Source organism: Acanthochromis polyacanthus, chromosome 20 (genome assembly GCF_021347895.1).
Source record: "Acanthochromis polyacanthus isolate Apoly-LR-REF ecotype Palm Island chromosome 20, KAUST_Apoly_ChrSc, whole genome shotgun sequence".
NCBI lineage: Eukaryota > Metazoa > Chordata > Actinopteri > Pomacentridae > Acanthochromis > Acanthochromis polyacanthus.
The window spans coordinates 9,426,140-9,442,189 of record NC_067132.1 but is presented as its reverse complement, the minus strand read 5'-3'; the positions used below and the strand labels follow the sequence as shown (position 1 = coordinate 9,442,189).

General features: G+C 41.8%; 1 protein-coding gene across 2 annotated transcripts in view; it reads left to right on the top strand.

Annotated features, from left to right (window-relative positions):
• Positions 1 to 16,050, top strand: part of LOC110951091 (partitioning defective 3 homolog) — a 400,033-nt gene that overhangs the window by 270,415 nt on the left and 113,568 nt on the right. For both annotated transcript variants that reach the window (XM_051940403.1, XM_051940404.1), the window contains exons 18-19: positions 5,284 to 5,517; positions 8,724 to 8,955. In XM_051940403.1, coding sequence (XP_051796363.1) covers positions 5,284 to 5,517; positions 8,724 to 8,955 — 466 coding nt within the window. The remainder of the gene's footprint in view (positions 1 to 5,283; positions 5,518 to 8,723; positions 8,956 to 16,050) is intronic.

Below are 16,050 nucleotides of genomic sequence, written 5' to 3'. Positions count from 1 at the left end.
TGACAACACCACTGGCTAACAGCTGACCTCTTAGCCTGTCTGACTTGTTTGACATTAGATCTATAGCTACCATTGATGATAGAGAAGCACTCACACTGTCAGTGTGGGGCTGCTGGTAGCAAATGTTGCAGAGAGAGGAAGGCCCTTGTGACCCCAATGATCCTAAACATAACATGAAAATGTTTAGATTCTTATAATAACAAGGATTGAAATAAAGAATAAAAAAATCAACCAGCACTGCTCTTTTGAACACTGGTCCTCTGCAAGTAGAGGTCAGAATATTGTGTTTGTACGGTGAAACTTTGCATCATGAAGGTAGCTGGCTAATCATAAGTGAGCTCCTGCAGGTTTGTTTGGTTAAAGGACTAGCAACATGGTTTAACCGACAAAGGACAACAAGCTGCCTCTAGTAAAACTAAAGTAAAACAGTGTAGCAGCAGAGCGTATGCATTTCTACACTAGGCTGTCAGTTTTCCTTCTTCTTCTGTAGTTGTTAAGTTCTGTCTCTGGTCATTTATAAATCCTTTGGGCCCTAGGCTATTTTCAGAGAAATGCCACTACTTTTACTTTTAAAGGCATTATGGAGTATGTTCTTTTATTGTTTAATTTGTCTGATTCACATAAAATGAATATACTGACCTTTAGTGGACTTGTATGTATGGTCTCTAAAATATTAAAAAAAATAAAAAAAAAAATAACTGTGGACATGGCAGGACCTGAAAAACATCAGCCAATCAACGTGCTCGGACCGAGGCGTTTGGTTTGCTCCCTTTCCTGTCAATCAAAAATCTTCCGGCTCAGGCCTAGTTACGTAGATTATGTACGCCTTGGACTTACGTGTTTTCTGTATGTGTTGCTTTGGTATAGCTTCGTAGTTAGCTGGAGACTTGTTTTGCTCATCTTTTTTTACATAATGGCAGATAAAGATCCAGGGGGACCCAGCCGTAAAAGACAACTTCACGAGTCCTACGCAAATTTCTGGAGGGGGGCGTTTCTTCGTAAATGTTAAGGGGGGGGGAGGTTAGAGGGGGGTGAGGGAGAGGTTGTATGTGGGCATGTGCATGCTACGTTCAAAGTCGTAGGAAATTAAATCTCCTCTAATGCCTTTAAGCCTTTATCTTAGTCATTACAAGGGCTTCCCCTGAATGCTGTATCTTGTTTGTGTGTGTGTGTGTATGTGTGTGTGTATGTGAGTATTTAGTGCATAACATATAAGGCTGTCATTGCCTGTCTACTTGCAGAGGTGGTAGACCAGTCAAGTTCCCACCAAAGTAAATCTATCGGGCTCCAAGAGTTAAATATCTAAGAAATCATTTCTGTTTGTTAAAGTTACACATTTAGAAGCTTTTCCATCAAAATAAATGTCTTAAAATGGCATGGGACTCTAAACCATTGGCTATTTTACAATGTGCAGATCTGTGAAGTCCCTACCTCTTTCTCCACCCACCCCTCCTCACTCGTTGTCGGTCCAGCAAGTCAGCTGACCTACAACTACACTTATACACTGTAAAACTCTACACAGTGTCAAGTTGTAGTAGTGGAGTAACTCGGCCATTCATGTTTAAACCGTGCATTGATTCTGAAGAAGAGCCCGCAAAAATACCCACCCTGAAAGTGTACAGAATTAGTTTTGTGGGTTTGTTACATGTGAAACCTTGGAAGTTTGAATCTGTGTTTTTGAGACTGTGATCGGCACACTGCAGTTTCAAGGTGGAAATGCTCCACAATGATGGTACCTGCTCATACAGCAAATGAAGTGTCTTTTAGCATATAACAACCACCATATGAACATGTGAACAAGGTAAAAAAAAAAAAAGCTTGACGTTCACTGGTGGGGGCCTTTAAACTCATAACTTATTCATGCCCTGCTTTAACAACCGTTGTGCATTCACACCACTCCGTGTTTCCTCTTATCCAGTCCTAAGCAGCGTGGGGGGCAGATGAAGGCTGGTTTTCTATATAACAAATGAAAGAAATAAAACTCCCCCATAGCTGAAAGAAAACTCTTTGCCTGAAGATCCATTGTGATCACCCAGCAGCAGAGGGACATGCCTCATTTAGGACACTTTAAACATGTCGAGGATCTGTTTGATTGTATCTGGCACTGAAGTGTGTGTGTATGTCATGAGCTTGTGGTGTTGGATCTATTGGGAAGTCCCTGCATGAGGCACGCAGTGTAAACAGTGTTTGCATGTGTGTGTTCTGTTCAATGGGAGTAGAGACAAGCCTTATATAGCAACATTCGCTAGTGAAACCCAACAGGAAGAGCTGTGGAAGACGTTTATTTACACCAGCTGAAGCCACAGAGGAAACAGCAGCACACACTTACTGCATGTAGAGGGTCTATACGGTCTACAGGGAGTCGTAAAAACACAATGCTGCTCTGTCCAGACTCCATCGACATGTGTTTCACCCTCTGAGAGTCTGTGAGACTGCTAAAGCAATTGAATCAACAGTTTATCTATTATTAGTGATAGTTTCCTCCACAGATGTTTACATCTAACAAGGCTCCACTTGCACATATTCAGAAATCCATCTTGTTACATTTGACAGCACCTTGTTGCATGCTGAATCGAAGCACAATAAAGGGGACAGAAAATCAACCAGGCTACTTGTTTACCAACTGGCGAGTAAAGTAAGAGCTCCGGGGAGCTGACGGACGCTCCCTGACAAAATGAAATACCAATACCTGAGTCGCGCTCCACTTACATACTCTAAACAAACCCCTGGCAAGCATTGGAAAAATAATTACAGCTGTCCAGGGCAAGGCTCCACTGTTGAAGAGGTTGACTGTTCAAAATTCACTTTGCTCTCTACACAGTTGGTTGTCCAGCTTTTCTATCAGCACTATGTATATCCTTTAATACTCTGAGCTACAAGCAGTTCCTGCATGTTTTTTGCTGCTGTCACATTTTTACCTCCACCAAGGAGGTTATGCGATCGGGTACGTTTATTTATTTGTCTATCTGTGTGCGTGTCTGTGGACAGGATTTCTCGGAAACTACTTGTCGGATCTTCATGAACTTTTCACCAGAGGTGGATCTTGGCCCAGGGAAGACTCCATTCAAATTTTGTGTTGATCCGGATAAGGATCTTCCCTTGGCGGAGGTCAGAAATCTCGGATTGCTCTTGTTAGACACTGCAGGCTAATTTTTTGCTGCCGTATAAAGTCCTTCACCTTTATGGAAACAGCGCAACAATGGTTAGAAGGAGAGAGAGCTCAGAAATATTTTTTTTGCAGCATAAAAAGGTACGATACCCTATATCATGAAACTGACACAAACAAAAATAAAATGTCTTTAAATTATTAATTTTACAAAAGTTGATAAAATGTGTAAACATGTACATTTTTCCAAGTGCCCAGAAGTGTTACCAGTACTCGGAAAAATGGTGATTGTAAAAAACAATATATATATATATATATATATATATATATATATACATATATATATATGTCAGGGTAGAGACTGCGATTTGGTAGAATTGGAGTTTCTAACAGTAGAGATTGTGATTGGAGTCACTACCAGTAGAAACTCCAATCCTACCAGTAGAGATTTGTCAGGGCTAAGGTTAGACTTTTAAGGTTGTCAGGGGTCAGGGCAGGGGTCAGATTTAAAGTTCTATCTCTACTGGTAGGATTGGAGTTTCTACTGGTAGAGATTACAATCGCAATCTCTACTGGTAGAGACTCCAATTCTACCAAATCACAGTCTCTACCCTGACATACATACATATATATATGTGTATATATATATATATATATATATATATACTACTTTCATTTAAAATGCATTTCTATAGTTCTCAACTCTCTGCTCTGAGTAAACACGCCTCATAATTTTGCTACAAAGTCTTAGAATTGTTTTCATTTGACAGCTCACAGACTCCTGCTGCCATGAAGGAGCTCAGAATTTATTTTATTTTAAAAGAGTCTTGGTTGAGCAAACAAGTACCTTTGTGATATTTTGCAACAAAGTTTTAGGTCATAGCAACCTTTTGTTTGCAACATGTATAATTTACATGTTATTTGTCAACTTGTCTCAATTTGCAGTATTATTTAAATAAATAGTAATTTATTAGTATTATGTCATAACGACATTGAAGACACTGAGATGATGGGAGAGGATCCGGTGGGTTGCAGAGCTTGGTGTCCACAGATCGGGTTAGCTCCATCACGTTGCACAGAAGTTCAATCAGAATGTGATTTGGAAACTTTGAAAAGACTCTTGGGTGTGTTCCTTGAGGTGTTTCTAAGCAAGAGGACGTTGTCCTGCTGGAGGTCACGGCCAATGAGCTGTGTGCTTGAGGTGCAGCAATGTTTAGGTGGGTGGTACATGTCAAAGTAACTTTCTCATAAATGTCAAGACCTACAAGACGACCAGTGTCATTCCCTTCACTTGTCAGTGGTTTTAATTTTGCATCTGATCAGTGTACTGTGACTATAAGTTCTGCGTGTTGACTTTGTTCTGCTGCCTCTCTGCAGTCGATTTGCCTGTGCCAACATTTGTTGACACCAAGAACAATAACAGGAGTTTATTTTGCAATGATTCTGCCTTCATGTTGTCATTGCATTCGCCTCTGCTTCATTTATTCACTAACACCTACACAAACTGCTGCTGCTTGCTGTTGTGGGATGTTGTTTCTGCTGAGTTGGACTTGTGAATGCAGAAGAATAGTGTTGGAAATGAATGGACAAAGATTTATTTTGTCTATTTGCCTTCCCCTTTTTCTCTTCCTTTTGTTTTATTCAGTCTCTCTGAGAGAAACTGAACAAAACTGAAAGGGGATTGAGGAGCACCAGTGGAAATAGTTCTAAGTTTTGCAGTTTATCTCAGCATGTTGGGAATTTATTATGTTTTAGCATAACACTATAATCACTCTGGTGCTGTGGTACATTGCTGTCTTTGATAGTGGCCCATTTATATGCATTATGTTTCAGCCACATAATTTAACTGTGCAGACACAAAGACAAAGGTTGAATTATAATTCTCAACAGGAAAATGTCTGAGTGAAGATATAATACTCTGTTCTCATTTCACACACTTCATTGGTCAGGCAATGGCGTCATTTGTTTTTCATGTTAATTGCCAGACTCACACCTTCTCTTGGCTTGCAAAGCACGATACATACCACCATCCTCATATGAAATGAGGAAAATGTAAATGAATGTTGTGTGTTCACAGACATGCATGATTATTGGTTACCTTTGTGGAGGAGGTAGATTCAGTCCAAAGTTAGTCCATTTGTCTTCTGGCCTTGCTGACACTATTCGCTTTTCCATAGGTTCTTCAGAACAAGAGGTTGGACGCTCGCTGGGTCTGAAAAAGTCCAGCTCTCTTGAAAGCCTGCAGACAGCTGTTGCCGAGGCTACGCTGAATGGTGAGATCAACGTCAACAGGCCGCGCTCACGGATCATCAGGGGTCGCGGCTGCAATGAGAGTTTCCGAGCTGCAATCGACAAATCATATGAGAAACCCAGTGTCACCGCAGGAGAAGAAGAGAACAGCATGGAGACATGTGAGCATTTACACACTGAGTACTGTTTGAAGTATTTGTTTGAGTAGAGATCCAGAGTGGTGTACGCAAAATGTGGCATCACATAATGTACGATACATAATATTAGGAGATTATTACGAAGAAACGCAGTCACTGCACTGTAGGCAAATGCAATAATACATCCCCAGAGTAAAATCACAGGATTCAAAACCAAGGTAACTGGGTTAGAGATCTCCTTACTTGTTTTATGGATGCGTGTGTCACAAAGCACATTTGCAATAAGTGTCTAGATTATACACTCATTAATATTCACATAGTTCACGTGGAGTGGAGTCACTAGAGACTGTGGCAACATGTCTTCTCAGGGGTTTACATACTCTTAAAGTGCATTGCCTTGTATTTCTAAAGAGTGTGCATGAGGAAAAACATCTCCTGTTTACCCACATCTGTCAGGCTCATATTGTATCCATTTTACACATGCTCACACTGCATGTATGTGGAATTGCATTTACTATAATTATAAATGAATTTCATTATTTCAGTCTGCGCCGGCTAATTTTGGCACGAAACACCACACAACTTTGCCAGATTTCTCCCTGTTTGTTTGCTTGTGTACCTGACTGGAACTGAAACCAGAATTAGTTTAATTTATTCTAAACTATAACGACAAGAAGAAAAGGACTAGAAAGACACACTACCTTCCTTTTGAGTGAATATATCCGTCCCTACTTGGTGTATGATGACAAAAAGACATGCAGTGGATACAGAGAGACAGCCGACTGACGTTTTCCGACAGGTAATAACACTGCAACACCACAAGAGTAATCACTCGATATAAATTTCCATTCACCATTAAAGGATTCCATTAAAAGAGCTGGGAGACATTTGAAAAAGAAGGAATTATTTGCCTGAAACGCTTTGTTCTCATAAGCTCTGTCGGCAAGCCACTAAATACAGTCTTATCTCGGCAAAGAAAAATGGGGAAAGCAACCGATTTCCCCTGCCGCTGTATATTGCATTCTCCCCATGATATTCAAATAACTCTGTTTTTCAATTTAGATAAAAGCAGCCAGTCTGTGCTCGTCACTGAGGTTAATAGTCAAAGTTGACAGATAAGCTCCTGCCTTCCACTGCTCCCAGACTTTTATTTACATAAAATAAGAATGTGGCATCACCTAAAGAAAATGTGTCCCCACAAGATATCCTGCTGGGCAAAATGCACTTCCCCTTGTGCTACTTTGTGTTGCATCGTTTCAGGAAATAAAAAAGAAAAAGAAAAATCATCTCCGCTGTGCAAAAATCCCGTCTTTCATGTATTGGAATAAGACTGGCAATTTCACTTGTCTGTCTGAACCTTCACTGACAGGCCAGCTTAAATGTCCTTGATTATTAAAGCAGGAAAGTTTAATGGTAGACTTTCACAAAAGTGACAAAATGTTTCCTACGGTGGTCTGTCCCTGCAAATTATCTTTCAGCCTCCTGACACTTTCATCAATGCCTCTGCTGCCATTTGAGATTGTCAGCCTTTTTCTTTTGAGTTCCATCAAACCGCTGTAGCTTCACCTTTTGATGTCTCATGTTAAAGTCTTTTGTCTGTTTTTTTTTTTTTTTTTTAGTATAAAATTGCCTCATTTCCATCTCGTTTTATTTGAAATTAAATGATGACGGATAAAATGTTGCTTTGAATTTTAAAATCATGTGTTCGCTTTAGATTGACCCTCCTGCTAACTCACTATGACTTTATCAAAAGACAATATGAACCTCTCCACAAACCTCTTCACGTACGTGCATGCACACATGCCAGTGGATGCACACGCATAGCGACACACGGCTACTGCCCTCTGGGAGGCTCTGAATAACAATGTTCAGAGCGTTATCTGTAGCTTGGCATCATTAAGCTGTAGCAACATTAGCACCACTTGCTAATCTCAGTCATTTAAATAGCCAGATTGAGCTCACAGCTGCTATTCACTGCCATAGCGCTTAAGTGGATAATAAGCAGGCAGCAGATTGAGTGATAAAGCTGATACCCATCCAGAACCTGCTCCCAAATTTGTTGAGGTGGAGAAATGGAAGGGAAAGGCTACGTGCAGCTATGAATTGCATAACTGAGCAGGTTTAAACTGCTGGTCCACTCTCTGTTCCTGCCATACAGTGTGTCATGTTGAGATTCCATTTCAGTAATTTCCTCCGAGATGGCAGCTGAAAGAAATCGCAGATAGCTCCACAGATCACAAGAGAAAACAAACCCCACTGTTCATCCTTGAAATGTGAATCCAGCCGCTCCTCCCTCCTGTAGTCTCTCATCCCGTATGCTGAAAATTCATCATGGTCTCCCCTCCCTCTTCTTTCCTCTCGATAAGCGCCTTTCTCTCCTCCGTCAAAGGAAGAACTTGGACAACGACACGCAAGACTGTAATAAGTTGTAATCTGAAGGACATCTACCTCATACCTCAGAGCCAGAGATATAGCATAGACAGGAGCTATGCCGATTGAGGAGCACACCATATTTGCAATTAAGATCCCCGGGAGCCTTTTTCAAGATTATTTAAATGTATAATTACTGACAGATTAATTACATTTTGCACATCGGTTCTGATTAGATGTGATGGAAACTTTGAGTTTAATCAACCTTGCATCACCTAAGGAGTTTGGTTTCAGTTTGATGTCTGGGTTGAAATTGGTTCAGACATAATTAAGAACCAGATTCATATGACTATCATTACAGCTTGCACTATCCAGTCTCATCTTTTTTATATAAATTCTGCAGCAGAGGAGTTGGGAAATGAAGTTCTCTTGTGATCTTTGTGAAATATACACAATTAAAATAACTTAAGGCTTTCAGCTAAGTGAAAATATGTTCAGCTGAACACTATTCTCAGTGGGTGCACAATGTAAATATATTCTGCTCTAATGAGAGGAAGGAATTGTGTGTGTTTTGCACAAAGCTGCGATACCTTGTGGAACAGCATTTTATTTAATGGTTCCTCTCATGTTCTCCAAAGAAAGAAGTGATGCTTTGTAAGTGAGAAAAGAAAAGTGATGTTCTTGTCAGCTGATTTTTAAACACGACTTCAGTGATGTATGGGGAGTCAAGGTGGAAGTTTATCAACCTGTATTTCATTTTTTCTTTCTCTGCTTGTGTTTGTATGAGTGTGAGTTGCTTTTTTTTGCTCTCAATAACTGTTCTTGACACTCTCTCCCTCTAACTTGTGTTTGCACTCCAGTGGACGAGGACACAGAGGGAAGCTCCCGGTCAGGTCGCGAGTCGATGTCCACCAGCGGTGACCTCATTGTGGGCTCCGGGCTAAACGGCAACCTCTCTAAAGATGACAGACGGAAAGATAGGGACAAGGTTGGGGGGAAGGAGAAGAAGAAATCGGAAAGGGAGAAAGACAAAGATAAGGACAAGAACAAAGCCAAGAAAGGTGTGCTGAAGGGTCTGGGCGACATGTTCAGGTAAGAACAAGACGAAGCTGAGCTCAAACTCTTAAACAACTCCCCGCTGTGTTGCCTCAAGCATCACTCACTACCTGCTTTATTTAATTCCACTCGTTCACCACCGGATCATACAGAATTTGAATGCATTCTCTGGATTTTGCCAAGTGCTAATCAGGGACCCCTCTCCTTGAACCCTGTGAGGAGGGGGGTTATCGACCTCAAGGGCCTCTGGCACTTTTGAGCCAGATTATTTTTAATAAGGGCAACATGTTTTATTCATAATCCCATGTGCGCGCACATCCTATCCAAACACGCTCAGCATTTGTTAACCAGCAGAAAATGTTCTGGGCCCATACGGCTGCTAATGGGGGAGCTGTGATTTGGCTTGGGGAATAAAAGACCTTTGGAGATGATAAAATCGACTGCAGGTTGGAATTGTTGCCCGTGGCTGCTATTCTCAACGGCTGTCTCATCATTCGGTTGCAAGATTTTACAGGCAGACTATCTTGGGTGACGATAACTGGTGACAGGACTCTGCTCACAACATGTTTTAGATATTTTTGAATTTAAAAGGTGTTCACAAGCCAACGATTTATTCACGGTATTTGAATTTAGTGATACTCACACCTGCTGCAGGTCTTCAGCATTGTGTTACAAACTCATTTAGCCTACAACGTTGGAGGCAAAATTAAACCGGACACATCCTACTGGCACATTTTGGGGTGGTTATTAGGTTTGTCCGGAAAATAATTCAACTGCCTCTGAGGAAAAGTGGTCAAATACATAAATTCTGTTCAGTGAATTGTGTCACTTTGAACCACAGACTACATTCATAGACAGTAGTAGAAGAAACATGCAAAGAGAGTTGATGAACATAAGCATCCTGCAGGTATTCATTCAGCATATCTGCCACAAGGAAAATTAGTGGGGGAGTCACATTAATTATTTCAATTCTGTGCACATTTAAATATGGCATAAATTAAAAGTGGAGGCGGTGCAAGCCGTTATCGTGCCGTAAGTTGTTTTCATGTGGATTAGTTTAATGGGATTAGTTAGCATATCGCAGCGCACGGCTCAGTAATGAACAATAAAGACGACAAGTGTGTTTCGAGGTCACGATTGAGGAATGTGGGGTGCTCGCTCATCTTCCATTATTTTCACTTTTGTGTGTTTTTTTTCACAACTGCATCCTGTGGTGTAAATGCATAATGGCTCATACAGGCTCACATTCTGTTGCACACCAGGCGTGAGCACATATGTAAAGACACACACATGTTCACGAGAGAACACACAAAGAAATGTCCTAGAATACTAAATAAAAGTTGAAGTTTTAGCCACAGGTTTGACACTGTGACATGCAATCAGCACCGCTGGCAAACCTTTCTGAGTGGCTGTGTGCTTGGCCCGATATAGGTGGCTGCTGGGTGATTTTTAGTCGTGCACGTGGGCCCTCAGCATGCCCTCCTTGGCCTCATCATCGTTCTTCATTATCTTTGAGTGCCACAGCCACTTAAGAGTTGGCACGCGGCAGGCCTCACTGACATTCCCCCCTGCTCTGTGCATTTAACGCCAGGCCCTGTGCCTTGTGAATGTAAAGAGGCAGCCTCCTGGACTGGCATGATTCTCAAGCTGTTTTCACAAATGCACCACAGTCCCGAACTTGTGGAAGAACACAAACATTTGCATCAGCTGGGATGGACAATAAACTCTGCCAGCTCCTTTATACAAAGTCTGTGTTATGTCTGATTTCGCCCATGTGTGAAAAGAGCAGGTCATTTTCCAGAAATTCACAGAGGCAGAGCAGGCATGCTACAACGCTCTTGTCAGAAAACTAGTGTCTGAAGATTAAGAATGAAATATCTAACAGAAGAGAGGATGAGTATCGATATCAGGGCTGAGTGATGAAGCTGAAAAGATAATCAATATGAAATATTTTGCTTTCGTTATTATCAATAATTGCTGATATGTTTTAATGACCTGTTTATTAATAAGACTAGTAATAGCAAGCTTTAATTTGAATTGACACGCTTCAGTATATTTACCACATAATGCCAGTAATAATTTTAGTGCTAGAAAAACACAGAAATAGGCAACTTTATATCATATAGAAATACTAATAGAGATAAGAAATCATCTCATTAAGCAAGAAAAGCACTTACAGAGCGCAGTACTCCGCCAAGGCTGCTCAGACTTTGTATGATTTCCAACGGATAAATCCCAATAAGTCTGCAGTGGTGGATTTGTAGTCGGATCGCAATTATATGATCGTCAGCAGGCAGCTGATGTAGTGTTCACTTGTTGTCATACAGCCATGGCCATAAGTTTGGACACAGCATGACTTACTATGTCTGTTTTGATGTCTATTACAGAACATAACTAATATTTTTTGACAGCACCAGTTTAATTAGTCAACAAATCAACAAGGGATATAATATGATCAATAAATTCCAACAACTGGAACAACTTTGTTCCCAAAACATATTAGAAGAAAATAACAAAAAAAATGCAGTACTTTCACAACCGAATTTGGTAAGAATAACAAAATGACACCAAACTCTTTTGATGTTTTTTTTTTAATATGAAACTTAATATAGTTCTCAGGAGTTGTGTACTGTATTGTAAGTGACAATTTTGTGGTATTTTCTAAGATTCACAAGCGTCATGGTACTTGTGTCCAAACTTATGGCCATGGCTGTAGTTGCAGTTACGTTGTGACGCTATCTCACAATACAGAAATCTTTAACAAATCTGTGGATCCAGACTATAAGCCACATCACTGCCAAAATCTAATCAGGTGGTCCTCTGACTTTCCCTGGAAATTTCAGCCAATTCTGTTTGTCCGTTTCTGAGTTATGTTGCACACAGACAGACAGATTAATGGAAAGACAAATGTACGCCGATCATCACGTAACTCCACCACATTCCTTGACTGAGTAATAAAGAAAATTGGGGGTCCTGTGGCCGGTCTGGAACAGATTTCACCAGAGACCCAGCACCAGCTTCCTTATTACTCAGGAGGTGTTGGGTTTATCAGACTTGATTGGTCAATTCTAACTGATGTTAATGTGAAAATGCTCATCATTACTAGTGATTACAGTGAGTAGGTAGCCTTGTCTGCTATCTTTGATATGCTGTGAACAAAACACTCAACATACACTTTGAGTCATGTCCTGCCTTCATCATGCTCTATCCCAGCACCATCTCTCACCTCTACCAAATCGAGTAGGTCCAGTAGTGCAGCAACTGATACGGACTATTTGTTATTTGTTTACTTTGACGTTTGCTGCTGCCTCTCTTGGCCAGGTCACCCTTGTGAAAGAGGTCTCAATCTCAATGGGTCTTTTACCAGGTCAAATAAAAATATATATATGTTCCACATGTGACTCCTGAAAATATCCAGACCTTTATTTGAGCAAACCGCTTCTGACTCTCAAGCTCTTTCTTCTTCTCACTGCTGCTGCTACTTCGTCTGCTACCTCAAACAATGTTCTACTTACAATTATGACTTCTCACACCTACACATCTATACTGTCCTTTTCTTTTTTCTCTCTGTTCACTCACAACCTAACAGGTTTGTGTGGTTTTTTTAAATTACAGATGGCAAAGAACTAAGGCTAGATTGAGTGAATCCCACTGGATAAAATAACAAACTTTTTTATAAAGAACAAAATGGAGTGATGTGAAATGCCTAGCGGTCAAAATGGAAGAAAGGGAAGGAAGATCTGTCTGTTGTGTGTCTCACTTTTAGAGATTCTGGGAAAAAGTTTTGACTGATTTCAGAATGGGAAAGTTTTAGTGTGCATGACAAAGGCTTTGGCAGACAGAAGCTCCACACTCAGGCTTACACATCACAGATGAAATTTACATTAGCAAGCTTCACATCCGTGTGTCACCGTTGCATCGAAACATCAAAAACACATTCTGATTGGGTTAATCCTTTGTACTGCTTGTCTGTGTGATTCTCATATGTATAAAATGGACAGCCCGGTGTTCTCTTTTCCCTGCATTTCTCACAGAAGCATGTCTGAGACTCACAGTCCTCCCTCTAAGGAGATTTCAAGGAGCTTGCAGCGCACTGCAATTTGAGCTCATTTGCATGCAGGTCTTTAGATGGCCTGATGAACGTGTAGTGCACGTCCACTTAATGGACAGCCTGATTGGGAGTGCATTAACATGAGAGCCAGGGAAAAAGGAGGATGGCCTAATATAGGGAGAGAGAGGGAGCACAGAGTGAGAGAGTGTGAGATAAATACTGCAAGTGCAAGAATGACTGAAAGTGTGTGAGTGTGTGATGGAAAGAAAAAATGACTGGCTAAAGTCCAAAGCAAAAAAAAAAAAAAGAAATCCAGCACATAGCCTCAGATTCCCTGCCTCTCTGGATTCATACCGTACCAACTATATCCTGTCTGGTATACAGTCCTGTACCACCCAGTAATGGATAGTTCATAATCTTATGAATGGATAGCAAGTGCATGCATGCGTAGGATAAAAACCAGCCCCAGGCAGTTTGACATCACTGTTATTTCAACAATGTCTGTTGCATGCATCTTCTACTGTGTCCATGTCTGCATCCAGCGGGATATAGGGGAGTGCATGGTCATGCATTATACCCCAAACCATTGTACGTGATCATTCATGTCCTATCTAGTGGAGAACATGTGATCATTACTTTCCAATCCTATCAGGATTGTTTAGATGTTACAAGCTTTGCCCAGGGCTCTGTTAGCATGCTAGCAAACAATGATGTCTCGGCCGGAGTGCAACTCCCTTCAACATGCCTAATGAGGTGTTGTTTATCTGCTCTGTGACTGACTGACCTCCTCCATCAAAGCCCCATCTCCATCTCTTGATGTGATTATGTGTGTGTGACCATGCTGTGTGTGTGCTCATGCAAGACAAAAAAAAAGACCTTAATCAACCTGAGCTATAGCAATGAGGTTATTGTTAAAATAACATGACAGTGGATATATTAATTAGACTTTGCAGCTTTGTATATATTTATACATGTGTGAATGCACCTTCTTCATGTTGCTTTAAGGTGTGTAAATGTGCATTTTTATATGTTTAGATATCTAATATTCAGATACCATTTTCTTGTGTGTAAATGTTTTACAAAAGAGTGAGAGAAATGTATCATGATACCACAGACAATGTAGCATGAAGGAGACAAGTGGGTGAAGGCTGCAAAAGTGGAAAGAAGGACTGGGATGGGAAATGGGGACCCGAGAGAGGTGGGGGTGGATTGGGTAAGGGTGGAAGGAGAGAGGGAGCGTGTGCACTGGAGTGAACTGGGGCACCAAGGGAGAGTGGGAAAGAAGGATGAAAAGGAAAGGGAGAGGGCGAATGAGAAAAGACGGGAGCTTTTCACAGTAGTAGTCACGGCATCGTGCTGCTGTCTGCCTGCAGGGAGGATCTTTGGCAGTTTCGTATATTTTTGTGTGTTGTGGCACGTGCATGTGCAGTTTCAAGGTGTGTGTAAATTTGCATGTCTGTGTGTGTGTGTGTGTATACATGAAAAGACTGCGTTAATGGGCTTGGGCATCACCTTCATCCTCTCTCCCCAGTGTTTCCTCATCATTCTCTTTTTTCCCAACCCCTCCAACTCCCACCCTTCCCACCAATCTGATAAGTGGCATGCCTCATGCCGAGCCATCAGCCAACACTGGTGCTCAGGGTGACAGCAATGCACCCCCGCCCCTTTCCTCGCCCTCTGTCACCCTAGGGACCTCGTCTGCGTGCTCCTCCCCACGAAGGCAGCCGCACTCAAGGCTACGCAGAGAGACCCGGGTGTAGAGTGGAAAGGAGAGCAGTGAAAGCTGGCGTGGAGGGATCCTTCAATCTTTATTATTCTTAGGCATAGTGGGAGCACGCCTGGAGTGGGTAAGGGGTGGCGCGAATGTGTGTGTGTGTGTGTGTGTTGCATGCTTAAGTATGCCTACAATATGGATACCATGCCACAAAGGCATGAACTGCCTTGTGTGTAGCATGAGAGTTGGTAGTTAGCATGCCTGTGCCCTACTCCGTGTCTTCATACCAAATGATTCTTTCTGCTCGTGTGGGTGTGAACAGCTGATGGCGGGTAAGCCGGTTTGATGATTAGTGCAAAGATATGACACACACATTAGCTTGGCTTTTTATGCACACACACGTGGCGTGCCTGATGGATCAGCGCACACACTTTCTCTGTATAAAACACCCCTCAGCCCCTCCACTCTCCCCAGCACACACGCGCGCTCACATATGCTTGTAGTATTATGCCACAGTTGATTTGGAGACAGCAATTAGCCGCCTCCACATGTGGGCCCTGACATCTGCTGAATGCAATCTGAGAGAAAATGATAATTGTTCTTCCTTTGCTCTGCTCCACTCATCATAATGTCTGTGATGAGGTAGTACAGGCGAGCACAGGGCGCAGGATCAAGCTGAAGGCCTATCGGTCCACACGCTGTCCATTTTAGGGTCGCCTACACCTCTGTGCATACAACTGCAAAACTAACCCTGTACAACCTTTTCTAGGGCTGTTTTTGTAGGAAGAAAAATGTGGCTATTTAGAGGATCCCTGGTTCGTGTCCCAGCCTGGGATCTTTCTGTGTGGAGTTTGCATGTTTTCACTGTGCATGTGCGGGTTTTCTCATGGTTCTCCAGCTTCCTCCTACAGTCCAAAAACATGCTGAGGTTAACGGATGATTCTGAATTGTCCATAGGTGTGAATATGAGTGAGTGTGTGTGTTTGTCTCTCTTATAACCCTGTCATAGACTGGTGACATGTCCAGGGTGTCCCTTGTCTTCCCCTTAAGTGAGCTGGGACAGACTCCAGCCTTCTATGATCTTACAGAGCTGTGTATGGATAATGGATGTATATGTGGTGTGCAAATACAGTATGTTTAGTGTATTAACCCTCGGGCTAGACTGTCCTTACTTCTACGCTTTCATCTTGGTCATTATAAGAGCTAGCCATACATAAATGTATTTATGTGAATTTGATTGTGTGTGTGGGCTGCTCAGTGGAGTAGTGGTTAGCACTTTTGTCTTGCAGCAAGAAGATCCCTGGTTCGAATCCCGGGGTGGAATCTTTCTGCATGGAGTTTGCATGTTCTCCCTGTGCATGCATGG